General features: G+C 42.1%; 1 protein-coding gene across 1 annotated transcript in view; it reads left to right on the top strand.

Moving 5' to 3' along the window:
- Positions 1 to 367: 367 nt before the first annotated feature.
- Positions 368 to 27,785, top strand: part of LOC146403653 (uncharacterized) — a 648,222-nt gene continuing 620,804 nt past the window's right edge. Inside the window, exons 1-2 of the mRNA XM_085024286.1 lie at positions 368 to 1,122; positions 25,471 to 25,575. Coding sequence (XP_084880412.1) covers positions 368 to 1,122; positions 25,471 to 25,575 — 860 coding nt within the window. The remainder of the gene's footprint in view (positions 1,123 to 25,470; positions 25,576 to 27,785) is intronic.

The following is a 27,785-nucleotide window of genomic DNA, read 5'->3' as shown; positions in this document are numbered from 1 at the left end:
TTCTCCCATTAATTCTCCAGCGGCCAAAACACTGTATCAAGTGGCACATCTGCTCCCACAGATACAAGATCCCAATTCATTACCAGGCAGTTTGAGCAACCGGATCACCACAGCACCTGTAGTGACAGGATGCCGCTCCACCCACCACCCCGATGGGTCCTCACTGTCAGTCACGTGACGAAGGATGCAACTGCGACACCCCATCTTTTTGCCTGTGGTCTCCCTGCCTTTGTTCTCTCAGAGGCAACGTTAATCATGTAGCACATGTATGAAGTAGTTTGGCTTTTGTTTTTTAAGTACAACCTTTTAAATCTTCTTTTCAAGACAGTCGGATTTAAAGTCCTTGGAGGTGAAGAGAAGAAGGCAGATGAAACCTTCTAGCAGAGACAGGGTCACACACAGGAAGGAGCAGAAGCAGGGTCAGGGCCTCGGGGGCACACCTGCTCCATCTCGGAAAGGCGGTGATTCCGCGCACAGATTCTGGTCAGTTCACCGTCCTCTGCAGCCTCTTGCCCCGGGTTCTCCTGCCCTCCCCCAAGGCCTCCTGGGGGTCTCCGGGGCCACCCGCTCTGGGCACAGGCCTTCCTCTGCCGTGGAGCCGGGAGCCTTGGGGAGCCCTCATCCCGCCGCGCCCTGCGTCACCTCCGGCCTCGGCCTCTCCAGCCGCCCGGGGAGGTGCCAGAACGACTGCTCCACGCTGCGCAGGTCGGCCACCAGCCGGCCCCCGTTCTCCCAGAACCTTCTGGGGTTCACCTGGCAAGTTCTGGGGCTCCTGGGCCTCCTCCGTCGCGGGACACAGCCCCTCCGACGGGTCCACGACCCTCGCGCCTCCCGCAGCCCCTCAGCGGCCGGGTCTCCGGGGCGCCGCGTGCACGTCTTCCCGGCCGCTCTGCGCCTGGTCCCCGGGCCCAGGACACGCGGAGGGGACGCGCGCCGAGGCCGTCCTGCTGGAGCGGGTCCCGCCGCCGCCGCCACGTCTCCTGGGGCGCCCTTCACCCCGGCCGCCCCGCGCCCCCCGCCGGAAGCACCTCGGGCTCCGGAGCCGCCCGCCCCGGCCGCCCCGGCCGCCCCGGGAGACGCGCCGGAAGCTCCGTGCCGACTGGGAGGCGCCGCCGCTCGGAGGTGAGTTGTCCCGGCCCGACCCGCTCCGCCGCGTTCGGGCCGCCGCTCATCCCCTTCCGGGTGGTCCGTCCCCGGGACCCGGGCCGAACCGGCCTTGCCCGCCACCTCGGGGCCTTCCCGCCCGGCCGCCCGCCGCCTCCCTCGGGGAGGTTCGGGCCGCTCGGTGGCGGCGTCGGGGAAGGGAAGCCCCGGCCTGCAGGCACGCTCTTCCCCCCGGCCGGCCCCGGGCCCCCGAGGACCTGGGCCTTTGAGGACCTGGCCCCCGAGGACCTGGGCCCCCGAGGACCTGGGCCCGGGGCTCCCCAGCCTCCTGAGGGCCGCTCCCGTGGACGCTCTTGTCCGGACCAGGCGCATCCTGGGCCGGCCGGGCCCGGCCAGAACCAGGCCTGATCTCTGCAACGGCGCTCAGCTGCCTTCCGGGATGGTCTTTTCTCCAAGGAATGAGAATTGACGTTGTCCCCCCAAGCTTGCTCAGATCTGCCAGGCTTCAAGATGCCACTTGATTTCCAAGCCCTACAGGGCTCTTGAGCCACCCAGGACGGCCACAGTTCTAAGGGGTCTAAGGTCTCCTGTGCTCCAAGGGGAGTTGGCACTGGCCTGGTCACTGCTCATTTCTGGAGATGTCCATTGTTCACTTTGGTATCCAGCTGTTGAAGGAAGAGGAGGGAAGTGATTTGGGAAGTGGGAGAAGTCCAGCTAGGATATAACCCTGCCTCCCCACTGCAGTGCTGCAACAGAACTGGCTCAGCACACGTGTCTAGAATGAGCCTGGAATATGCAAGTGTATAAACCCGGTCACAGAGAGGTGAGCATGCGTGAGGTGTTTATCTGCAGCTAAAACAATCTCTTGAAGCAGCTGATAGATGCAGCCTGTTGCTATGACGACACGTTTTTTTTCCTGAAGAGGTACCTAAGCAGTTCATAACCATGCAGGCCATGTCATGGTTCAGGGATAACTAAACTCGTCCTTGGACAATATATAGACCCAAATTCTAACACCCCTTATGAGATTATAACAGGCAGCTGAGGTTCCACTTGGTAATAATCACTCCCCAAATCAAAACTTGGAAACAGCAAAGTTTTGTTTTTCGCTGATGTCTTTTCATCATGGGTCACCAGGGAATCTTCCCTTAATAGACTTACGTAGTCAGTGTGGCTAACAGAATAGCCACACTCCTCAGTGTTTTGGTTAACAGAACGAAAGAGAGTTCTGAAGGTTCTCAAACCAGAAATCAAATACTCTGGCCAGGAATACTCAAATGTCACTTCTGTTCACTGGTATTGGTCCGCTATAATCTTATAGAGCCAGAAAATGCAATCCTAGTATGTGTTCAGAAGAGAACTAGCGTAATGACTGCCACAGAAACCTGCTCTATCAGATCTCCAAGGGCACCCCAGCTTCCTTAAGTCTAGCTCCATTATAGGCTGCTTCCAGACTCCAGTTATTTGATATTTGCTGAACTTTTCATTCTTTTTCATTCCAATATGTATTTGCTTGTGCTCTTCCTCTGCTTTTGCCAAGACATGTTTTTTGAATAGGTGAAGGAAAATATGATATTCCCATGAATCTTTTCATTGGTGCCCTTATTTTAACCCTGTGGTGGATAATTGTGTCAAAATACAGTCTCAGTCAGGAAGACCATTCATCTTCTTTCATCCTGTAGGACTGTTTTTCCTTTGGGATATCCACATTTCATACATCCTATATCGCCTATCTCCAACTTGATTTTTTTTTTTAATCCCTAGAGAACACTTTAATTATTCCACCTTTTAACTGGAGGCAATTATTTTGTATCCATTAATTATGGAATTATTAAATACTAAGCAAATAGAAGTCTGAAAATGTTTCCTGTGTATAAAGTTACTTTTATTTTATTTGAGGTTTTAAAGGTGTGATTTATGTTATAACTACCTTTTCTGCTAATTCAGTGAGAAATAGAGAAGATCATCTGTTGCATAGAAAAAACATCATTAGAAGAAGCCCAGATTTCCTAAGTCCTTTCTCCAGGCTTAATTAATCTTGCTTGATAATATCACCTAACTTCAATTTCCTCCTGTATAAAGTAAGAAGGTTTCACTAGAAGACCTCTAAGGAGTAGCCCACAATTAAAATGAAGTGATTCAGAAGCTAGATTATCAATTCTCTGAGGCCGGAAATTCCTATACAGAACAAAAATTCACTTTCTAAATAATGTCATTGTTTGCTTCCAAACCACTAAAGATATAAAAAAATCACTCTTGTGTTCTCTGGTGTGGAAAGGTGGTGGGAATAGGAGACAGATACAATATCTAAGTTACAGATTATAAAAATAAGCAATATGCTCCAATATTGGAAATGATCTTTTTAATTACCTTAGGCAAAGGCTTACTGGAACAATCCAGATCCTGGCATTGGATATTCTCCTGGGATAAAGGGCTTGGGAAACTGAGTGAAACAGCCATAGGACAGATGGTGGTGGCTGTGGACAGCAGGTCCACTCTGACATCTCCAATTGAATAAACACCACCACAGATGAACAAACACAGAGGAGCATTTTCAACGCCTTGATTGTGGTGACTTCTGTTTCTGTAGTTTCAGTAAACAAACTTGTAACTCAGTAACTGTTCACTAGGGAAATCATAAGGATATCCGGTCAGATGATACTGCCGAGAATGGATGTTGCATTTTAGCATAGATTTCTTGTATTTGTATTGAGCGTATCAAATAATTTTTCTCCTTACTTTTATGTAGTGTGGGAAATTACCTTGATGATTCCCTACGGTAACCAAGCTTAATTACTAGAATAAATGCATCTCGTGTTTTAGTAGGTATATTGTTTGTATATCTCTGAATTCAGCATGCTAATGCTTTATTAAAGAATATATCATCTGTCGTCATAAAAAGATAGGCCTAGAGGTTTCTACGTTGTGATGTCATCATATTTTGGCATCAGTGTTATGTTGCATCGTAAAGCAGATTTGCTTCTGTTCCATTTCTCTTGAATGGTTTATGTAAGATTGGATTTATTTCTTTTTTAGAAGTTTGGAAATATTTATTCCTGACAGCAATAGGGACTGGAGTGATTTTATTTGGGGACAAGTAGTTAAGATGTATCTTTATTTAAACTCCAACTTACTGCTGTGAAATTATGATTAAATAATATGCTTAATACATTTAATATGTGCAGGATCTGTATTGATACATCATTTTTCATTCCTGATATTGATACTCCCCCCCCCCTTTTTTTCTGCTTAGTCTTGACAGGGTGCAGCCAAATTGTTAGATTTTTCAGTGAACAAATTTTGAGTTTGTTGATTGTCTATTTTTATCTTTTCAGGTCTTGGATTTGGGCAGTAGATCTTTACTTTTTATGAGGGTAACTTTGGCCTCTTGCTTTTCTGTTATTTTAAACAAACTATTAGTATCTATAAGAAGCAGCTCCCTCATTGTCTGTCTGTCTGCTTTGCCTCTGTTTTGTTCCTAAAGGTGCCGTATATTGCTAATCATGTCTGTGATGCCCTGTAGACTGAGCCCACTTGGCTGCCACTCCGGCCTTCCACCTGACCTCTTTTGCTTCCACCTGACCTCTATTGCTTCCACCTGACCTCTATTGCTTCCTGGTGCCGTCATCCTCATTTCTAGCAATGAACCCAGCTCTGTGACTACCCGTCCCAACCGTTAGCTCTGGCCTGCAGGGGGAGGCTACTGTTGCAATTCTCTATGACTCTAGGGCCTTTCTCAGCAGCACTGGTCGAGTGTTCTGAGTTTCCTCACCGTGGAAGGGTGTGTGGAGGTCATTTGATGTGTCCTCTGTCGACATTTAACATACACCGAAGAATTCTCAATTTTCTCAGCCATTTAATCCCTTCCTGAACCATCTGCTTTAGAAATTCAGGGATTTCAACTTTGCTCAGCATGGGCTGTCACTTGCCCAGACTTCAAGGGACAGTTTTAACAGGTAGTTTCTACTAAGCCCTGGAATCCTTATTCGTGTGTTGAGTGAGATATCCTAAGGGAGTGACCCCAAGTCAGCGAACCCTCCCTTCTCCATCCATCCTGATGTCTTGGCCTTGGTCAGACATTGCCGGGTCTCCAGGGGTTCTGCTGCTGGAGGATGCCAGCTTACTGCACCCTTGCTGTTGAACGCCTGGTCCTCTGTTGAGGGATAGTGTAGCTCCATGCGTGAGCCACAGTTCTTCCAGTTACAGAGTGAGCTCTTCAAGCAGTTTGGCAGGAAGAACATGATGGCTGACGTATAGAAAGATAGATGATGTGTAATCACACGTCAGTTGACCCTTGAACAACACTGTAAGGATTAGGGGTGTTCACCTAAGAATTAGGGGTGTTTGGAGTGGAGAATCTGAGGGTCACTTCTAGCTGGCCCTTTCGTGTACATGTTTCTCCCTGTGGTTCTGCATCCACAGATTCAACCAATTGCAGATCATGAAGCACTACAGTATCAGAAAAAATCTGCCTGCAGTGGTCCTGCTCAGTTCAAACTGGTGTCATTCCAGGGTCCACTGTCATTTGAATTGGGATGGGGATTGAGGAGTTTGATGCCACATAGCCAAGGTACAAGTGGTGGGCACACAAACTTGAAGAGGATGGGGGATGTAAGGGCAGGTGTTTCCTGATGGCTTGGCAGGAAGCAGGCACCAGTACCAGGTTAGTAGGTAACCAGGAGAGATCTGGGCTTCCCTGTAGGCTTGTGACGGGAGAAGGACTTCAGCTACAAGGACAACTCCAGATTTACACTGGAACTGGTGGACAGGTCAGTGCACAGGGTGAAAAGCAGTCCTCTTCTCTAGAAAAGAGGGAGAAGCCCTGCATAGTTCCATGAAGTGGTGCAAACTTTGCGAGTGAAGGAGAATAAGAAATCCAGTCCTGAAAACTGGGGTAAATGGTAACATCTGTTTCTTTAACTGTCTTTACTTAGGTTCATTCCTTTTTGAGAGAATTTTCTTCCAGCCAAGGCCAAACATGCCTGTACCATTTCTCAAAAGAAAACATTATCTGGAGTTCCCGTCGTGGCGCAGTGGTTAACGAATCCGACTAGGAACCATGAGGTTGCGGGTTCAGTCCCTGCCCTTACTCAGTGGGTTAACGATCCGGCGTTGCCGTGAGCTGTGGTGTAGGTTGCAGACGAGGCTCGGATCCCGCGTTGCTGTGGCTCTGGCGTAGGCCAGTGGCTACAGCTCTGCTTAGACCCCTAGCCTGGGAACCTCCATATGCCGCGGGAGCGGCCCAAGAAATAGCAACAATAACAACAAAGACAAAAGACAAAAAAAAAAAAAAAAAAAAAAAAAAGGAAAACATTATCTTCATGAGCCACATCCAAGTGAGTCCTTTCCTCCTCTTTCCTCTTCCTTTCTGTCTTCCTCCTTTGTTTCTTTCTTTTTTATGTTTTCTTCCTTTTTCACCCATAGATTCCTAGTACATCAGTTTGCTGCTACTGAAATCTTTTCCTTAAAAATAAATGTTTTAAAAAGATTTTTAAAAAAAATTATATAGCTAGGAGTTCCCTTCGTGGCACAGTGGTTAATGAATCCGACTAGGAACCATGAGGTTGCGGGTTCGATCCCTGGCCTTGCTTAGTGGGTTAAGGATCCCGAGTTGCTGTGGCTGTGGTGTAGGCCGGTGGCTATAGCTTCGATTGGACCCCTATCCTGGGAACCTCCATATGCCACAAGAGCGGCCCTAGAAAAGGCAAAAAGACAAAAAAAAAAAAAAAAAAAAAAAAAAAAAAAAAAAAATTATGTAGCTAGAAGAGAAAGAGGAGGGGGAAAAGAGAGCTGATATTTTTACCTGTCTTATTTGACAGAGAGTTTGAGAACAGTAAATTGACAGAGGCTGGTTTTCTTTAGGGTTCAAAAAGGTGCTTTTTGCTCCCCCTTTCCTGCAAGTGGTTAGAATTCTGATTTATGATCTGGAGAAAGTAAAATGACTTCTTCATGTCTGGCAATTTGTCTTCCTTACTTTTCCTCCTAATGTTCTTTTTACTGTATTCTCATTTCAGCTTTTCTTAACGTCTGAGACTCATACAGTCTCCCTGAAAGATATCTTAAAACTTTCCACCATCAACCTCTTACAGAGGAGGAAACTAGAGGCCGTAAGATGACTTTCCCACAGCTGTGGAGCTGATGGAAACAAAATCTGCTTAACCCACCACCGAAGTCATCTCTGTCATGTTTTTGTCCTGTTTTATGTTCTTATCTACGTGTTTCCTGCCAGCTGATAATTAGAGCCAAGACCCCCAGATTCCGTGAATTTTGTCTCACTTTTTCTGAGTGTATCTTTCCGTCATTATAGCTATTTTTTCTTTTCCTTCTTTCCTCTACCATCTTTCTCAATTCCGTTGCTGTTTCATTTTATTTCACTTGCTTTATTTTTACCCCTCTTCTTTTTGCTCTCTCCCTTCTTCCTTTTTTCACTTCTCCCTATCCGTTGCCTTCCTGATTATGGCAACATGCTGCATTTATACACAGAGCTGTTTCCTTGATGAGCTCAGAGCACTGTACACGCAGTACCTTATTATTAATCCCTCCTATCATTTCTGTAAGACCCATTCATTACCTCTCGTTTACAAATGGGACCAAGAGACGCAGGAAGATTAATCGAGCTACTCAAGGATGAACGATGAATCCGTGCCAGAGCCAGAAACAAAACCCTGCTCTCACCGACGTCCCCCATATCAACTCTAGTCATGTTTCTCCTTTTCTTTCTAAATCTTGCCTCGTTAAGCAGCGTTAACTCATCCCTGAAGTGCTTTGAGGCAGTCTGCCACAATCGGCTGTGTTTGGGGATCTTGGGACAAGGATGATGCTTTAGTTTTGTCTCTGGTGTTGTTTGTGGGAATGTGGCCTTGTCTCTCAGCGTGTGAGTGGCATTTTCCCTGTGTGTATAACGGCAAATCAGGGATTTTACTAGGACACTGTTTCCCAAATTTGACACATGAGGTGGTTCTATCAGGACAGGCCTTGATGCCGAGACGAGCATTAAAGAGATCATGACAGTAGCAGAATCATTCATTTCTTTTAAGTTCTCCTGATGACTTCAAGGAGAAAGATTTATGTTATCCTCTTGTAGCACTTGCTAACAATATATTTAAGTGAGAGGCATTCAGCCCTTCTGGTAGCCACAATATCTTGCAATAATATAAAACAAATAATTTATTTGTATAATGATCTTGAATTAATGGTGAGTGAAACGTCTTTTCATTTGAGATCGTGAGACAAAGGCTTGTAAAAGATTCTCCGCTCAGGTGGAATTGACGTACAATATTGTTTTGGTTTCAAGTGTACAACATAACGATTTGATACTTGTATATATTATGACATGATCACCACTGTAAGTCTAGCCAATACCCATCGCCATGCGTCATTACAGGTTTTTTTTTTTCTTGCTGATGGGAACTGTTAAGATTTACTCTCTTAGCAACTTTCACATATGTCACACAGCATTATTAGGTAGAGTTGCCGTGCAAAGCTCCTTTTTGATATAGATTTCTTTAAATTTGCAAAACAATGGCAATGAAAACAAAGCAGGTCATCAGAGGGGTCGCATGTAGACCCTGGAAAATAGCTGGTGGGTAAAATGGAAGTGGCTGAATGGGGGGAGGGGCAGAACCAGAGCGGCCTGTCCTTTCCTCTTCCGTGTGAGTCAGGAGCCGTAGATCAGATTACTCTGCTCAGTTCTTGAATCCTTTGTGCTGTTGAGTGACCTCAAGGTGCCTCCAAGTGGAGGTATGTTCTCCTCTCATGATTTTGGGCTTATCCGAGTGACTTGCTTTTACTCACGGAATGTTCGCCCACAGAGTTGTCTCCAGATCCCTGCCCCTTAGCCTTTCTTCCTTGAGAAAAACGTGAAGTGCATTTCTCATGTTCCAGAGTGAGGAAGCTCTGTGCTGCTGATCTGACCCTGCAGCAAAGCCTGGACTTTGACCAGCCTAGAGCAGGTGAACCCCAGCACGCGGACTGCTTAGGGTATTTCCTCGGATAAAAGGAGCTTCGGGGAAAAAAGAAAACAAGCCAAAAAATAAGACCAACGGGAAAAATATGTGGCTGTTCTTTGTATCACTGCCCTTTTTCCCCAGGAGGCAGGCAGCTCCTGAGGTTGCTTGTCTGTTTCGGGGACCACAGGCCTAGCCAGAACATTGGTTTGCTTAACATGCCTCTGCAAGACACTGTCTTCTCCCCACTGCCCTGATGATGGAGCCCCAGGGGAGGCCCGCTGGGTGAGCTGTATGTCTAGTGGAAATAATTGGAACCCAGCTGGCCCCCATCCAGGCTGGGAACCTGGCACTAAACCCTGGGAACCTGGCAGCCTCCGAAGCCGCTGTGTTTCCCTCCCCAGCGTGTCTCTGAGGACAGGACCTCGCTTCATTACAACAGGCGTTCGGTTCAAGGGGTCAGCTCTGCATCCTCTTCTCTGCCTGACAGGTTACATGACTGTGGTTGGGTTACTTAAACATTTTAGGGCTTCATATCTTAATTTGAAAAGGTAGATAATTCCTGTCAAAAATGCTGATTGCATAAACCAATAGTTATAAAGCAGTCAGCAATGTGCCTGACTCAGAGTCAGCACCCAGTCAGTGATATTCAGAGTACTGATTTGTTTAATGTCATCTCCTCCAGCCCTGAAATTGCACCCCACGTTCAAATCATGTGGAGTGGCTCTCTTAACACACTAGGACAGGACATATGTTTAGTATGTTTATAAATAAAAGTTAGATTGTTTTTGGATATATTTTCAAATTTTTATAGCTGTTTATCTCACCAAATTATCTCTTGATAAAAATTGTTTTTATTGGAGTTCCTGTCGTGGCGCAGTGGTTAACGAATCCGACTAGGAACCATGAGGTCGCGGGTTCGGTCCCTGCCCTTGCTCAGTGGGTTAACGATCCGGCGTTGCCGTGAGCTGTGGTGTAGGTCGCAGTCGCGGCTCGGATCCCGCGTTGCTGTGGCTCTGGCGTAGGCCAGTGGCTACAGCTCCGATTCAACCCCTAGCCTGGGAACCTCCATATGCCGCGGAAGCGGCCCAAGAGATAGCAACAACAACAACAACAAACAACAACAAAAAGACAAAAAAAAAAAAAATTGTTTTTATTAAGGTTCTTGAACTTTCTACATATACAATCATAACAAATGCAAATGAAGATACATCTGTTCCTTCTTTTATAATATTCATATTACATATTTTGGTTTTTTATCTCCTGGCATTTTCTAGGCCTTCCAAGACAAAGTTGAGTAAAGTGCTGATAGTACACACTTTCTTGATTTTTCACAGTAATCAGAGGCTTTAACATTTCACTCTTTAATCCTGTTAACTTCTGTAATAACTATCATTCTTAGATACACCTACCTTCTTACTACATACATAATTTATACGGCTTTTAAACTTAGGGTAGGCGTTAATATTTATATATTTTCCTTTGTTATGTTGAATAATTCTTTTACTGTACTGCTAGATGTGTTTTTTATAATATCCCATTATTAATTTTTATATCTGAGATCATAAATAAATTTGGTCTATGGGCTTACTCTTATTTTTATCATTCATCAAATAATTGATGAACACATATTAAGTGTTAGACATTTTGTTAAACATTGGGAATTCAAAGGAAAACAAAACATACATTTTTCTCTGCCGTTATGGAACCACAGCTGAACACACAGGATTCAGATGTGGTAAATACTAAAATTGTAGTGCACTCTTGGGGATATTAAGGAGGGAAGTAGCTAACCAAGTTTAGGCTGCTAATCCACGCTCCCACAAAACTTAGTGAACCCAAGACCTGAAGAACACTTCGGAGATAATGTGATAAAAGAGGAATGGAGGGAAGAAGGCTAAACCCACTCTGGTTGATGTGTTTAAGGAAAGACACACACAACCAGCCAACATGGCAGAAGCTGGCCACTCTGAGAGGGAAGCAGGGAATCAGAGTGGTGAGAAACAAAGCTGCAAAACAAGCTGGAGGTGGCGGCCTGGACAGGATTCTACTGGAAAACTTGGCCATGTTGTCGACCTTACCTTGGCTCTGAAGTTTAAGGTTGAATCAAGGTTGGCTTAATTCAAAAGACATTAAATATCTTTGAGCAGAGTAACTGAGCTGGCTGTCAGATACAAGGACTGGCTCCCAGAACGGGGGTTTGTGCTCTGAAGGCTAAGCTTTGGGATTGAACGGCTCTAGATGATGTTTTCTGCCGTCAGTGGGGATGACTTTGGGAGACAGTGTCGAATTTAGCTACCTTATCAGCATCTCAAACTCTGTAAACCCCAAACGAGGACTTCACTCGCTTCCTCTCAAGTATGGTTCTTGCGGGTTCAGCTGTCAACCGAAGACATCATCATTTAACCGTTCACCCCCACGGCTTCTTCATCTCAGGTATCCTACAAGTATCCAGATATTAGCTTCTCCTTGGAAATTCCCATCATGCATAATCTCTTCTTTTCCCTTCTCTAGTTAACTCTAGTTGAATCTTTCACCAGTCTTCCCCACACTTGTTCAGTACCCAAATAACTGGTCTCCCAACTGTGAGTCTTTGTGTCCTCAAATCCAACATCTCTTTTTCAAAACTACAAGCTTTTAAACACAGTTTGTCATTGAAAAAACACAGAATGGTTATTGATTTAAAATATTGATATATGTTTGAGATAATAAAATAATTTAACCACAGATTCTTCATTTGACTTAAAATATTTGAGGAAACAGTACCATGCAGAGTCGTTGTGAAATTGGATGGTCCTAGTTTATCTGTAATCCTTAATCCCAGCACATGTGTAAGCCTCAATAAATGGTGGCTATTTTATCCCAAACCCTTTCCCTTTCTTCTAATTATTTTCTCTTCTAACAAAACTAGAATCATCCAGGGATTCTTGAACTAACAAGAGGAACTGATGTGGTTCCGTATTTATGAGAATCCAGCATGTGGGCTATGAATCCATTTAAATGGTGCCTTTGCTATCGTCTCTTCCCCATTATATTCCTGAGACTCCATATGGAGAAATAGCTCAGCATATACGTCCTACATCTGAGCAGTTTGTTTCCTGTAAGCTGTATTTCTGAATTTTTAAGAATAAAGGACAAGGCAGTCTTAACATGACACATTAAGCAGCTTAACACTCTCGACCGTGCTTATTTTAAAAGTGTTTTATTGTAATTGGCATACCTGCCTAAGGTCTGAAGACTCTAGCTGGGGCTGCTGGGGAGCTAACTGTCTACGAAATTAGTGCTCCAGGATTCTGCTCAGGTGTGCCAGCAATGAGAGCATTATAATTAAGTGGCACATGCCAGTGAGAATTAAATCTTTTCTAGCCATTGTTTTTGTTTGTTTTTGCTTGAATTATCCATTGAGAAAATTAGGGAAAGTGAAGAAATTTAGCAGAAAACCTGCTCTGTCATATTTTAAAGGCCACATATGTAACTTTATGGTCTTTCCTGAGTAGATGTATATTGCAGCTAAAGGTCCATGAAGCTATCATCCAAGACAGAAACAAAATGTCCTTCCATTACTCTTAGAGGATTTCTCTGATAGCCTTCAAAAGGAGATATGACTGTGACTCTATCGCTCCATGTAAAGGTATCCCCACTCTAAGATTACTCCTCTGACCAGGTCTGTATGAGATTATGTAATTATTTTACGGCATTCACCCTGTCAGCTGCCATTTGATACCCAACTGATTAACAGACTCCTGCTAGGCTCAGGTGTTAGAAGAATGCAATCCCACCTTGTAAAGCTTGTGAGAAGAGGTGCTGCAAAGAAAGATACCAATTTAAATTAAGGTGTTGGACTATTCTTTAGATTGTCTGTAGAGTCTGGATGCAGGTCTTAGTGTTATAGCTTGAGAATGTCCTTGACCAAGTTTATTAGTCTGGAGATACGCTACAGATGCTGGGAATACAGCAGTGAACAAACAAAACAGACAAGGCTGTCTACTCTCAAGCTTACATTTTGATACCTTGAATATTATAATTACAGAGTATATTCCTGCATCAATGTTGTTGTGTGTGATTCCAAGGAATATATAATAAAATCTTTTTATGTGCGGCACAGGAAAAAAAACCATGGTGAATATCTAGGAGTATAATAGTGAAGCTTATTTAAGATCAATTAACTCTTCCCTTTTCTCATCCCAACCACAAAGGTTGCAAAAACCACAATCCTACGTGTGCATGGAAGGGGAGAGCTTATATCGTCTTTTGTTTTCTCTCTTATGGATATAACTGCATCCCAATCGATGTTCCTCAGAATTCCACCACCGAGTCCTTTCGTCTGTCAAGGTACACCGAAAGAGCAGCAATAACAATGGTCATAATCCAAAGTCTTATCTACCGTTGTCATCGTAAAAGCAAGATGGTTATTGATATTCGTTGTTAAATAACTGTCGTTCTGTCAGTTATTACTGCTTTGTAAAGCAGGGCTAATTCTTACTCACCTTTCTTTACCCACTGTTTCTTATCACCAGGGTCTAGAACAGTAACTGGAAAAAAATAGGTGTTAAAAATATTAAATTTTACTTATAATTATTTCTCTCTTAAGATAAATAGTTACTAGAATAAACTGTCTATGGTAGCAAATGCCTGGTTCCAACTTCTTTGCAATCATGCATCTTTAAAAAACACCTCTTTTGTTCTGACAGGGAGTAATGACCACTTCTTTCTCACAGCCTCATTTCTACCATAAATGTATTAGAAAATTAATTTTATAAAAGAGAGAAAATGATTAAGCTCCAATAAATGTCCAGCACACCTGGGAAAAAAAGTGAATTATTGAAAATAGAGTCTGCATGGAATCTTGAAAACCTGGAACAAACTGCTTGTTCCTGTGGTCTGTTTCATTGAACTGCTGTGATTAAAAAGGAGAGTGACTTAATGTGAAGGCTTTTCCATTAAGAAAATGTATCCTCTCTCCGTCTTTCTCTCTCTCACATGCACATGCACACACACTCACACAGTCTTGCCTGAAGCACTGAACTACCACTTTCATTTACTGCGTGGGCATGCCAGTGGTGCCAGCTGATCTGGGGGTAATTGTTGTATACTCTCTGTGTGCTTTAGTTTGTGCCACATTCTTTCATTGAACTGGGGTTCCCAGACCTACTAGAGCAGACGGAATACTTAAATCATATGTTCACCTTAAAAGGGGCAGGAGAGGGATTTGGGACAACTTTGAGAGGACCATGTAAAACACCAACCAAACGAAAGGGTAACCGTGTAACCTGTGCGAAGCCACGAGGCTGCCCTGCCACCCGTGGTTCTCAGAATGTCGAGGATCCCCCGGGCCCAGAACCCCCGCTTGGGCCACCCTCCCACTGGCCCTCACGCTGTCCTGAGCTCTCGCCGTGCCGGACTAGTGCAGGCCATCAGCATCACCTTTCCTCGCAATCGCTGACACCTGCTTGCACCTTTGTCCCCAGAAAAACAAGTTCGACATCCGTCTTGAGACGTACGTTTTCCCTCATGCTCAGCTTGGCTGAAGGAAAGAGGTGCACCCGGGGTTTGATGGTATCTCATTGAGTTTCAGTTGGCAGGTTTCACACGGGCCCTGAGCACTGTCCTATCATCTTCTATTTACCCGGGCTATTTTCTGCTGCAGTCGGCGACTTCCAAAGGCCCTTCCTTTCCACCCACTCTGTCAATGACCCTGATTTATTTGTATTTGATTTTTTTCAGAAACTGAGTTCTCCACCAGATTTATGAATGTACCTTCTTCTTAACCCACATGCGCCAGAAGATAAATAAGCTGACATGTCTCCCACCTTAGGCAAAATAGAACAAGTAAAAAATAACTTGTTTCATCTCAACCCTTGCTTCTTTTCTCTGCTCTCCTTTGCAGTAAAACTCAGATGAGTTTTTTATTTAACCTGGCTCCCCTCTTTGCATTTCATTCCTTTTAAACTCAAGCCAGGTACTGTAGCCATCTCTCTGGGAAGATCGTTTTTGTTGAACTAGGCAATAAACACCATGTTGCTTCATCTGTGGTCAGTTTGAGGTGCACATTTTACTAGAACTTCATTCTGTGTTTAGAAAATGGAACTTCCTTACCTGAAAGTCTGTGTGTGGTCCCTTTAAGCCTTATAAGTTGACCTGAATTATTCCTCTTTTACATGGCGGCCTCTCTGAAGCTACAAAGTGAAGTCACAGAGCATATTTGGGAAATCGGATAATCGAAAATTCTTCTATGACTAGTGGCCTTGTTTTCCTATTAGCAGTCTTTTCATTCAGTTGAGCATTCCTCCTACATACGGGCCATGCTTTCTGGAAAGGGGTCTTTGATTGCCTTAAAGTGACATACACAGCACTTTAATATTTAAATAATTGGCTCAGCAGAAAATGTTAGCACAAGGTTAAATAAAATTTATCCAGAGTTAATCTGCTGCCTGGGTCAGAGCTGAGCTCCTTCACAGCTGAAATAACAGCATTTTAAATAACCCTATGCTGCATTTTCTTTATTTATGAAATAGGGATAATTATAGGCATGTCTGTATATTTATAGAGAAGAATAAATGAAATCTCAGTTGTGTTTAAAATAATGCCTGACATATAGTAAGTGCTCATTAAAATGTAGCCAGCATTATTGTTATTTATAGGGGTTGATTTGTGAGTGGCCCGGTCACCTCAAAGTAAATATTAGAACTCTTGCTTTCAGTGCTATTGCTTTCAGTGCTATAGCAAAAACACACTTTCTTTTGCTGGCTCTGAACACAGTCTCATTTGCTGCTGGCGTTCTGTTGCTAGGAAAGCCACACTTGGAATGAAGATAGTCCTAAACAGAGAAGGAGACAAGGTCCTTACCTATATTCTCTAAGATGCTGCATCAGATGGCCTGAAGCCCACTCAACCTCTGTGGACAATGGCGTGACCTAGTAAACCTCCGTGATTGCAGTGACTGCTACCTTATTTAAATAATGTCATTAAGGATGAATAGTAAGCAAATGGCTTAGCTAAGACTTTGAAATTTTGATCCTACCCCTTCTTACAATGCATTTATTATTAATTTTGTTATATAATATTTGGCCCCATAATTGTGGTTACAAAGAATAGAAAAAGCCTTTCATGCTGATACAAGCAGAAATCCTAAGAGAGTATCATTCGCTATCTCACGACATAGAACATGTTCTGAAGATGGAGGTGAGAGGCAGGAAATTGAGAAGGCTGGGCACCATGTAGTGGAACACAAGAGCCAAGGGCACAGCCTCCTCCCAGAAGTGAGCCCTTGCGTACACGTTTTAAACGCCCATTGTAGGGAATTTCCTATTGTTATTCTTCCAGCCCGAGGATTAGAGAGCTAATTGGAGAAAGTAAAACGATCACGAGCAAAGCACAGGAGAAGAGGCTGCGGGTGCTTATGATGGAAGGGCTACATCTTAAGATGGTGTTGAGGTGGTTGGAAAATTGTCAAGAGATCATGGATGCTTGTTGACTTCGCATATAATTGATTAAGACACTGTGCTAGAAGTGGGGAAAGAGAGTGATAGTCTTTTTATTTCTGCTTCCACTGAAAAATTTAATAAAAGTCTTCCTAATACTCTGCCTTAGGACCTAACTCAAAACCCAAAGTCTCTTTTATAATTTCTAACAACAGTTTCATTAAATCAACATTCAAATATAGTTTTTGGAGTTAGATTAATTACACTAGAAGAGGCAAGGGAGGTGTTTCACATTAGGGACCTTTGGTCCTTAGGTTCTAACCACAGTGACATGACTATTTCGTCACAGGTGTCATTTTAACATAGTCCTACCTTTGCCCTGACCTCTGCTGTTGATCCTTCTCATTCCCTTAATTCTTTTTTCTTTTTCTTTTTGGTCTTTCTAGGGCCACACCCACGGGTTATGGAGTTTCCCAGGCTAGGGGTCAAATCGGAGCTGTAGCTGCCGGCCTACACCACAGCCACAGCAACACCAGATCCGAGCCTCATCTGCGACCTACACCACAACTCACAGCAGTGCTGGATCCTTAACCCACTGAGTGAGGCCAGGGATCGAACCTGCATCCTTGTGGATACTAGTCAGATTCCTTTCCCCTGAGCCAAGACAGGAACTCCTCATTCCTTTAATTCTTTACCTTTTTTTTTTTTTTTTCCTTTGGCGCCAAGTTGTTTTGGATTAACAGATAATCCAATCTAAGTGAATATAGTAATATTTTCTGTCCATGGGGAGAAAACTTAACAGGGTTAGAGTATGAAGATTTATGTCTGAGTTATATCCAACCTTTGCTCCCTGTACAACTTTTGACTAATCTCTTAGCACCACGGACTTCAGATACTCTTCCAGAAAAGGGATCATAATATCTGTCAGGCTTAACTCACACGGATGCTGCACAGAATAAATAAGAATTGATAGAAAAAACGTGTACTTTGTAGAACAAATATATGTGTTCTTGCAGACTAAGTATACACTTTTTTATCTTGTAGTACAAAAGAGTAAGTGTTTTACAAAGTACATTAACAGTATAAGTAATATTCTGTGGAACTTTTTTAGTACTTTTAAAGTGTACATTATTAGCCCATAAGAATAATTTTAAATAAGATTTCTATTTTAATTTCAAACTTCTTATCAATAAATTAAGGTAGATCTTTGTTGACTTGTAGATGGCAATACTTTATCTTTGAGTTTTCTTCTTGAATAAAAACCTCTCCCTGCATCCTATAATTTCTAGATATCAATAATTCCATCTGGCATCTTTTCCGTTTCTTGGATTAAGTGACATGATGAATGGAAATAACTCAAAGCAGTGCTCTATAAAGGCTGGCTGTTGTTAGTACACACTCATCTTTTTGGATGGGACAGAAAATATGTGTGACAGTATTTGAAGTTATAAAACTGTCCTCATCCAGAAAGAGAAGTAGTGGATTGCAATAACGAAAACTTTAATAATTCAATCCTGATCTTGCAGACGTTTGTGATAGATAGACTAATGACCACCTTCCTCACCAAAGACATCTGTGTGCTCCCCACTGGGACATAGGGAGGGCAGGGAGGACGGTGGAGCCGTGGCAGCGTTGAAGGTCATGAGTTGCGTATGTTATTCCGGTTGTGCGTGGGCCTGTTGTTATCACAAAGGTCCGAAATGAGAAGAATGAAAGAGGGTCGAAGTGAGAGCAGAAGATGTGATGATGGAAGCAGAGGTCCGAGACTTGAGGGCGTTTTCTGCTGGTTTAAAGATGGGAGGGCCCATGACTCTCCAAGGAATGTAGGCATCCTCCAGAAGCTGAAAAATGTCAAAGAAGAGATTTTCCTCCTAAGCCTCCTGAAAGAATGTAGTTCTGTCCACACCTTGGTTTTAGCTGAGACTCATTTTGTATATTGCACCTCTGGAAAGCTAAGCGAATCAGTGTGTGTTGCTTTAAGCCCCTCAGTTTGTTGCACTTTCTTACAGCCTTAGTAGGAAACTAATGCAGGACTGTTACCAGTTATTGAATTCCTACCAGGTGCCAGACACCATTAATACAATTAATTTTGTTCTTAGGAAGATCATTTGGCTTATAAAGCTTTTTATGTACTTTTGGTGATATTTCAGAAACTATCTAGAGTTTAAATAAGAAATCATATTTTGAGTTATATTTTGGATGAATTCTCTGTGACTATTCTGAGTGCTCTGACCACTTAAAATGTATCTTATATAAATTATGTATTATAGATCAGCAATGAAATGTAATCACTAACGTTTAATTTGTGTCCATGATTTTAGTTTAATCAATTGAAAAAAGCTATAATACTACTCTTGGATTTATTGCTAATATTACAAGGCTAGAGTAAAACTGAGCAATAAATTTCCTAAAAGAAGGCAATTCTTGACAAGGCACTACATTTTGATAAACATGTTACAAATTAAAATGTGGTTATATGTTAAATAACTAATTTTACAACCAAAATGAGTTACTAATGCCTGCATTTTTCATTAAACTAATAGGTAGTCAAGTATGTCTGCACATTGATTCTGAAACAGAATATTGATATCTTCATGTTTAATAAAATACTTGATTGTTTTTGTCTGAGCCACTAGCTGCAATGAAATATAAATGATTTAGAAAAACCTGCTGAAAGCTTCTCAGGTTCAGAATGAACTAGATTTGTCATTAATAACTGAAAATTGTATAGTGATTTACAAAGAACTTTTACATGCACTATGTAAATTGACCCTCTAAGATCTTTTCTGCAGAAGACAGGATTTAGCTTTAGGCAATCATACGATTTTCTTCAAGCCATAGAGCTTGTTGATGGCAAAGCCGTGATTCGAAGTGGGTTATTTTGATTAGAAAGTATCCAGTCCACCCTAAGCCACAGCATTTCTCTAACTTCGGTCATTCACAAGTCACCTTTAGAATTTTTTACTTGGCCTGCATGCCACTTAATTATGATTTTAAAAAGTAAGACCATTAATTCTGTTTTCGAATTGGCGTGGCTGGCTACAGCATTCCAAAGGTTCCCATTAACACTCTGATCATAACATCATCTAGTTTTCCACCGTTGTATTTAACTGTCAGTCTCCCTTCTGATCTGAAGCAGCTGCAGACAAGAACCTTGCCTACCTTCCCCTGTTGTTTCTATCACCTGCTACATACTAGGTGCTTAATGTGTATAAGACTTTGGGGGGCAACTTTAGATTCACAACACAGTTGAAAGGAAGTTATAGAGACTTTCCATATGCCCCCTGCTCCCACACGTGCATAAACTCCCTCAAGATCCGCATTCCCCACCAAAGTTTGTTATAGTTGACGAGCCTACATTAACACATCGCACTCACCCAAAGTCCATAGCTTATGTGACGGTTCGCTCTAAGGGCTGATAAATGTGTAATGACTTGTATCCACCATTATATTATCATACAGAGTAGTTACACTGCCCTAAAAATCACCTTTGCTTGGCCTATTTATACCCTCACCCCAAGCCATGGCACCACCTATCAGAATTTTTTACTGTCTCCATAATTTCGCCATTTCCAGATTGTCATATGGTTGGAATCATACAATCTATAACCTGTCTAGATGGCCTTCTTTCAGTTAGTACTATGCATTGAAGTTTCTTCCGTATTTTTTCATGGCTCTTGAATTAAATGTTTTTTTAAAATATATATATAATGTATATATAAGAAATGTATACGTAATATATTTAGTGGGTTGATATATTTATAATAAGAACTTTAAATATAGATGCCAAATAGTACTGATGTTAATATACTTTGCTTAAAGGCTTGTCTGCAGGGGTTTATTTCTTTTTGAACAGGAAAATTATAGTGTTTAAGATAAATTAGCACTAAACTGAGACCTTCATTAAAACTGTGAATTACACTATTTAATGGTAAGTTTCCTACCACCTAGTTTTATCTTGTGATCCTCAAATGGTTTTTACCCCACTTTTTGGGAAATGAAATAATTCACAATACTGCCTATCATTGCCTGATGCTTACTTATTCCAGGATTAGTAGGTGGCATAAACTTGAGAAAAATAAAAAAGGAATTGTCTGTCGTAGTTCATTCATACATTTTTTTTCATTCATTCAATGATTTTTTTCGCCCAGAATGTTCAAGGGGATATTATAGAAGCTCTGTTACAGAGATTGGCAAATTATGGTCCATGGGCTGAATCTGCTTTTTAAATAAAGTTTTATAGGGACTTAGCCATCCCCATCCATTTACATATTGTCTATGATTGCTTTCAGTTTGCTGCAATGGCATACGGAGTGGTTGCTACAGGTACCAAATGGTCTTCAGTCCTAAAATATTATTCCCTGGCCCTTTATATCAAATATTTGCTGACCCCTACTCTAAAGGATGCCAAAAATAATGGCAGTCTTACATGTACAAGAAACAGGCATGCAAATAACTGTATGTACATGTAAACAAACATTCAGAAGTGAAATTGCAGAGGGGTATGACAAAAGAGATTAGAGAAAGGTTAATGTCAATTTAAGGCACAGAGAAATGTTTGATGAAAGAAGTTGTATTTAACTGGACCTTGAAATGTGTGAAGAGTTGATGTCTTCTAAGTAGAAAGGATGGAATGTGAACGAACCCAAATTGGAAGATAAACTCTTTCAAGAGTGATTTTTATCCGTAAGGGACCAAGAAACAACTGTGGATGAGTAGATCACAGTTTACATTTTTCATGTAATGAGAAGCTGAAAAGATGCAAATTCTGATTTTTTTTTTTTAACTGCACTTCAATGATGTCAGCAGTCTTGTGATTGTCTTGACTTTTCAAAATCTCATGTTATGCCTCAGGTGTAGCGAGGCAGGAATAAGAGAGGAAGGACTGACACCAGAAAAATGTCACTCTTATTGGAAAAGAACCACTTTCCCCAATGCATCCCTGTGACCTTATGCTTATGACTCATTGGAGAGGTGTGCCACATGGAATTACCTTTAGCTTCAAGGGAGTTTAGGAAACGCCTCCTTAGCTCATGGTAATATATTATCCATCTCTATGGGGGAACCTGTCAGGGGGTGCTAAATGGGTGTTGGATTAGAAAATCAAGAGTGTCTGCCACAGACCCTGTAAGGCAAGGAAAATATTTGAGAATGAGGAAGACATCAGTGGCGAAGCGGAAGACTCAAGCTTTGGTGGTTTGGGTATGCCGAAAAGAGCAGTGAGAGCAGCGAATTGTGCTGCATCTGAAATCATTGTCTCTGACAGTTGCATTGCTATGTGAGTAGCAGTGCTTCCTTGCTGATGTTCATCATCCTTCTTCTCATCACCATCCTTGGCACAGTTCACCATGGCGCTGCTCTGTAACAAGAACCCTGCTTGGATCTAGGTTCTAAGATACATGCACAGAAGGATCTCTGCTTGGGGATCTGAAGTTTTCATTTTCACAGATTGGATACCCTTCACTAAGAAAAAGAACAGAGTACAACAAGTAAATATTAGATCAAAAGTGGATGTTTATTTAGAAGGAGACTTGGAATCCCAGAAAGGTACAGATAGTTGAATGACCGATATCAAACATGACATGAGAAATACCACAAAACATCTCTCTATTGAAATAACATATTTTAATTAATTATCTACCTGAGAGCTGTGTTGTGCATGCAGTTGTTCATCATACCAGGCTAGAGAATCTATTTTCAGTACGAGGCCCTGTGGGACACATTTATATTGTGATGGAACGCCTGGCTCCATACCATGGTGTCAAGGAGTTTACAGGTAGTGCGGCAGGAGTATTCCTGGAAGTCATTCCTTCTCCAGGATGCTAGTAATAACGTCCTTGGCACAAAGTAACTGCATACCACCAAAAACAATTCCACCAAGCTATACTCAGCTTCCCCTTACCTGGATCCCCAAATACCTCCAGCCACTCCAATACCAACTGACTCCAATACAAACTGACTCCAAAGGAGTGTTAGGTAAGGAAACCAGTGGGCACAGAAACAGTGGCTTTAAACAAAACTGAAGTTAAGACTTCTTTACCAAATTTTGCAAGTAATAATAACAATAATAATAAATACCACATTAACAAGTTGTTAGAACCCCTCCCAGAACTTTAGAACGGGTTCCTGCAAGTGAGGAATCCTGGCATTTAAACCATACTAGCTTCATGGGAAAGCTCGCTCTGGTTGTCATAAATCTTGAAAATAGCATTGAAAAGTATGTAGTATTTAAAGACAAGAAAACAGAACTAATCCTTAGAACTATTATGAAATGGAATCAAAGTCTGAACCTAATTCGAAGCCCTCCTTTTCTTCTAAGAAGAAAGAGCACTATTTATAGTCGTGGTTGATAAAGCACCCTGACCTGCTGTATTCATATTCATTTCATGAGCTTTCACATTCATTTCATGGGAGAGCAAAATGTCAAATGGAAAAATAGGAGAAGAAAAGCTTTGATTTTATCAGGGCACATCATTTTTGGGTGTTCTACAAAGTAGAAGGTCTTTATTTCTGTCTCAGTAAAGTTTGTGTGCTTGTTCTTTTCAAATAATCATTTCCCAATTTTACATGGAATTAGTAAGATCTTGTCAAGAACATACTTAAGTATGATCTGTTGCCTTAATAACTGGATGATCATGATAACTGAGAAAAAACTCAGAAGAGACAGAAAGAGTTCCTGCTCGGGAGTTCCCATCGTGGTACAGTGGTTAACGAATCCGACTAGGAACCATGAGGTTGCGGGTTCGATCCCTGCCCTTGCTCAGTGGGTTAACGATCCGCCATTGCTGTGGCTCTGGTGTAGACTGGCAGCTACAGCTCCGATTAGACCCCTAGCCTGGGAACCTCCATATGCCGCGGGAGCGGCCCAAGAAATTGCGAAAAGGCAAAAAAAAAAAAAAAATTGAGTTCCTGCTCAATTGAATGGGGCCCAGAGGCTTATATAGTCTTAATGTATTTTGAGGAGAAATTTGACTGTGATTAAAACCTGCTTCAGAGATGGATTTTGGCATCCTTTGACTGAGGATTGAAAATGCTTGATCTTTTTCACGTTTCATTCCCAACTCGTCAAATCTAGGCCGAGTGGAGACTTCTTTACTTAGAGCGTACTATTTTCAGTGCATCCCTGTACTTCTTCCAAAATTAATTTTGATTTAAAATTAATTGAGACAGCCACACCTTCAGGCTGCCTCTGCACTGGAAGTCAGGATTTTTAGAAAACACATCATCCACAGTTTGTTCTTATTTGTTTTCCATGAATCTAATAACAAATACTTACTGAATATCACCCATGAGCACAGTTTGTTCTTATTTGTTTTCCATGAATCTAATAACAAATACTTACTGAGTATCACCCATGAGCTAGATGTTGTTCCCTGTACCGAATACACAGAAACGGGTAGCACAGAATTTCTGTCTTTAAGAATTGTCTTCTGGTAAATGTGTGCAGGTGGTTAAAGGGGAGGAATAACAGCAAATAAAATTATTCTCTTTTGGGTTTTACCGATGTCTTACTTTTTTATTTTTTATCAGTAAGTATTTGAAACTCACCGAGACATTAATCTGCAGGAGCATGAGCCAACCTGGTTACTCTGATTCTAAAGCCTGGGAGCTTAAGCACTGTACCTTAATGCTTTGCAGTTAGGGTTCCATATTCTTATTTTTTTCACCAAATTCCAAGCTTCTTAAGGAGAGGGGCTTCTTACTGCTACATGGTAAGGATATATTTCTTCATCAATGGCTAATGTAGGATTAAAAAAAAGAAGCAGCAGAAAGAGGGTAGAAAAACCAAAAATATCACCTAAACAAAATTCTGTGGTTTTAGTTCATTTCAGAAAAGGGTGATGATCCATAAACTTTCCCAGAAATAAGAGGGATGGAGGTGGTTTAACATGGTCCAATGAAGGAAAAAGACATGGATCAGTAACACGTGTCTCAGATGCAACCATACAGAGACTTCAGAAAAATTTGGGGGGGCTACACCCAACCAAGGGAGGTGGGCAAATGCTCTTCCATCTGCCTGGAGAGGGAACAGATCCCTCAGCTCGTGAGCCTTGAGCGCTACCCCTACCCAACTTCTCAGTTATTGCGGTCTTTCAGCATCATTCCATTGAGCTTTTCCTCCGCAGCGTACACATCTTCCTGTGTTCTTGGACGTATAAAGCTCCCTTAATGGGTGTTTTTGACACCTCTCCTTTTGCTTTTACACTGTCATGATCAGAAAGTATGTTACCCGTTGGTCCCTGACCTGATCTAGAAGAGCGACATTCATTTATCTGCACCATCCCTTTCTTTTTCATCCTAGTTAAGTCTGACGAGAAACCTCAAAGGCTGATCTGTTTAGATTCCTTTGTTGACATGGGGAGGGGAAGCCTGAAATCCGCCGTGCTATCTCCAACATCTGCTAGAGTGACTACTCTTCCTTTAGCCATATCTCACAGCACATATTCTTGCCTCAAGGGCTTATGATGCAGTCTTTCAGAGGGGTAGAGTTTGAGAACCACCAGCAGGAATCCAACAGCAATCGGATGTTCACTGCTTTGTTATTGATTTACTCAGCTTAAGAATGTTTAGCAGCAGTAGCTGGGGTGGCTAGTTCTGTAATGAAACCCAGTACAAGCTCCAACCATTCCACATCCCGGCTGTTCCTCTCTGCAGTCCCGGCACCCTCTCATGTCTGCTTGTTCTCTGGGCTTCTCCAGCTCTCAGGCACATGCTGCCCTGCTTGGTTTCAAGGGCTAAATACAGGTAAGTGCTCAAGAGGCAATTGCGCTGCTTATTTTCCGAACCCAGGGCAACCGCATGTGGGAGTTTGACTCTTTCTTCCCTGGCCACCTGCTGCTGTAAACGGCTTCATCTAATTGCTGACTGGCCTCTTGGATGTTGATGATAGTCAAGAACATGTCAGTGAGTGACATGTATGGCTCTGATTCTGTGAAAGTTTAGGAAAAGTCACACTAAGTGGCAGCCTACCCCTACCGATGCACTCAATGTTTTTTCAGGTTTGAAGAGCGGGGAGAATGTGAGGCACTTGATACTTCTCCATCATTCCCGGTGGCTTACCTAGGAATTCTGGGAGGCTCCATTTTCTCCAGGATGTTCATCAGGTAGGAGGGCTGGTAACTTGAATTTTTTTAAATTAATTGACTACCTTGAAGATTTGGATGGGAGGGATATGGAGATTATTATATGATGTTTTTGGTACCGACAGTAAATTTTGGCCAAATAACACACATCTGTTGCAGGAATGTTTGGCACCACGATGAAGAGCAACTGTCAGCATGGTCGCTGGCCATGAAATACTCAGGAAAAAAGAGGAAAATGTGAAATGATTTTAATGACAACTGTCTGAGTTATAATAGAGCCTAGAAAAAAATCCTAAAACTATAACATAGGCTGATGTTCAGTGTTTTGATTCATTTTTACATACCCCCTCTGCTAGACAATAGGCATTATGGAAATCAAAAGTTGGAAAAAAAAACTCATGTCTTTAAAAACTTACAGTTCCATAAATAAGATAAGGTATAAACCCCAAATAATGGAAATCTAATAACATGTAGAGTCACCATTTTTTAAACAATTCAGAGAGATCTAGGCAATCATTTTGTAAATACAGAAGCCAAACCTCACTATAGATGAATGCTTTGTCCAATATACTGTGCGTCGTTGGTGCATTAATGGTGTTGTCGGCTAAATTTCAGCTCTCAAAGGTACATTCTGTCTGTTACTCAACTGTGTTAGCCAGGAAGCTTTTGGCTGCAAGTATCAGAGAGTCAAGTTAAACAAATTTAACAGGAAATTGGCAAAAATATTAGCTTGTGCAATTGAAACAGAAGTCACAAATTGCTTCAGGCATGGCTTAATCCACGTGTTCAGACGGTGCAGTTTGAAGGTTGTATCTTTATTCTTAGGCAAGATCTTTCCAAATCTGTGGCCAATGAGGCCACAGGAAGGTCTAAGGAGTAGTATTCTTAAAATAAAAATTCAGAAAAGCAGAAAAATAATGGTTTGTTTTCATAGTGTCATCAGAATTTCCAGGGATGCGTGTGATTGGTCCAGCTGAGGCTATGTGGCCAGAAAAAATTCATATTCTGACTTATTTGGATTATGTGTCCACCCCTCTGGTGGAGCTGAGGAGCCAATCAATTGCGAGTCCTAGAGAGGGCAATGAAGAGTTGGTGCAGTTCTCCAAAGGAAAAAAGAGCTGAGAAGACTATTACAAACTCTTGGTTTAAAATAAACGAACAAACAAAAAGCAACAACCAGGAGTTCTCTTGTGGCAGCGGGTTAAGGATCTGGCATTTGAATCCTAGTTCTGCAGCGTGTGAGGTTTGTGAATTAGCAAAGTTAACTTTTCTTTTCCTGGCTTTTTCATCTGTCCAAGATGGTAATAATCACATCTGCCTTGCAGAGCGGCTGTAAAACTTAGACTCTTAGGTGTTCTCGTGCGGCACAGCGGGTTAAAGGTCTGGCGTTGTCACTGCAGTGGCTTGGGTTGCTGCTGTGGTGAGGGTTTGAGAACCAGCCTGAGAACTTCCACATGCCGTGGGTGTGGCAAACAAATAAATAAATAATATAAAAAACACCAGTAAGAAGTACCTCACAGAGAAATAGTTAGGTTGACTATGCAAAGGAGTTTGAGGTCATTTACATCGACTCTCTGAATAGATGAGGCCGCTGCTAACGAGAGAGGTTCTACCTCTTGTCCAAACTCTTGAGAGTTTGAGACTCTCCTGAGACTTGTCCAAATTCTCAGCTCTGCCTAGTGACTGAATATAGACCACAGTTGAGGTCTTCAGAATTGTTTCATTACCCCCCCGCCATTTCTCTAGGCAGTATGGTCATGATTTGTCTAAGGAATATCATAGGCTAACTGAAATTTGGAAGTAACTCATGTTTAGCGAGCAGACTCTGTTTTTGCTTCCTCAATATATTTATGTACTTGCATACACCAACTGTCCAAGCTGAAAAGAGAATAAAATGGTACAGTTCCCCTTCAAATTAAGTCATTTCAGAGTTTTATCATAAAATAGCCTTGTTTCTGCCACTGCTGGGAACTGAAGCTAAATTATGTATATGCATGTGTCTTTATTCACTAGAATCACAAAAGAAAATGATCTACTAACCTTAGAGAAATTCAGTGAGGAGCAATTATCTTTCTTATTTGTTTGATCTCACTTTAGAGAAAGCAATGGCTCTTAGAAACGGTTAGACCCAGGAGGAAGTTTCTCATCTGGAGTGAGGCTGGAACAGGAATTCATCTCACATCTTCATTTAGCAGGAGTACCCTTTGCCTGTGTTCTCTGTTTCTCCTCCT

Source organism: Sus scrofa, chromosome 4 (genome assembly GCF_054392235.1).
Source record: "Sus scrofa isolate SSC_HxYL_T2T_F1_AM1 chromosome 4, Sscrofa_HxYL_maternal_Yorkshire_Landrace_v2.0, whole genome shotgun sequence".
NCBI lineage: Eukaryota > Metazoa > Chordata > Mammalia > Artiodactyla > Suidae > Sus > Sus scrofa.
Note: the sequence above shows the minus strand (reverse complement) of the source record. Positions and strands in the feature narration are given on the sequence as shown.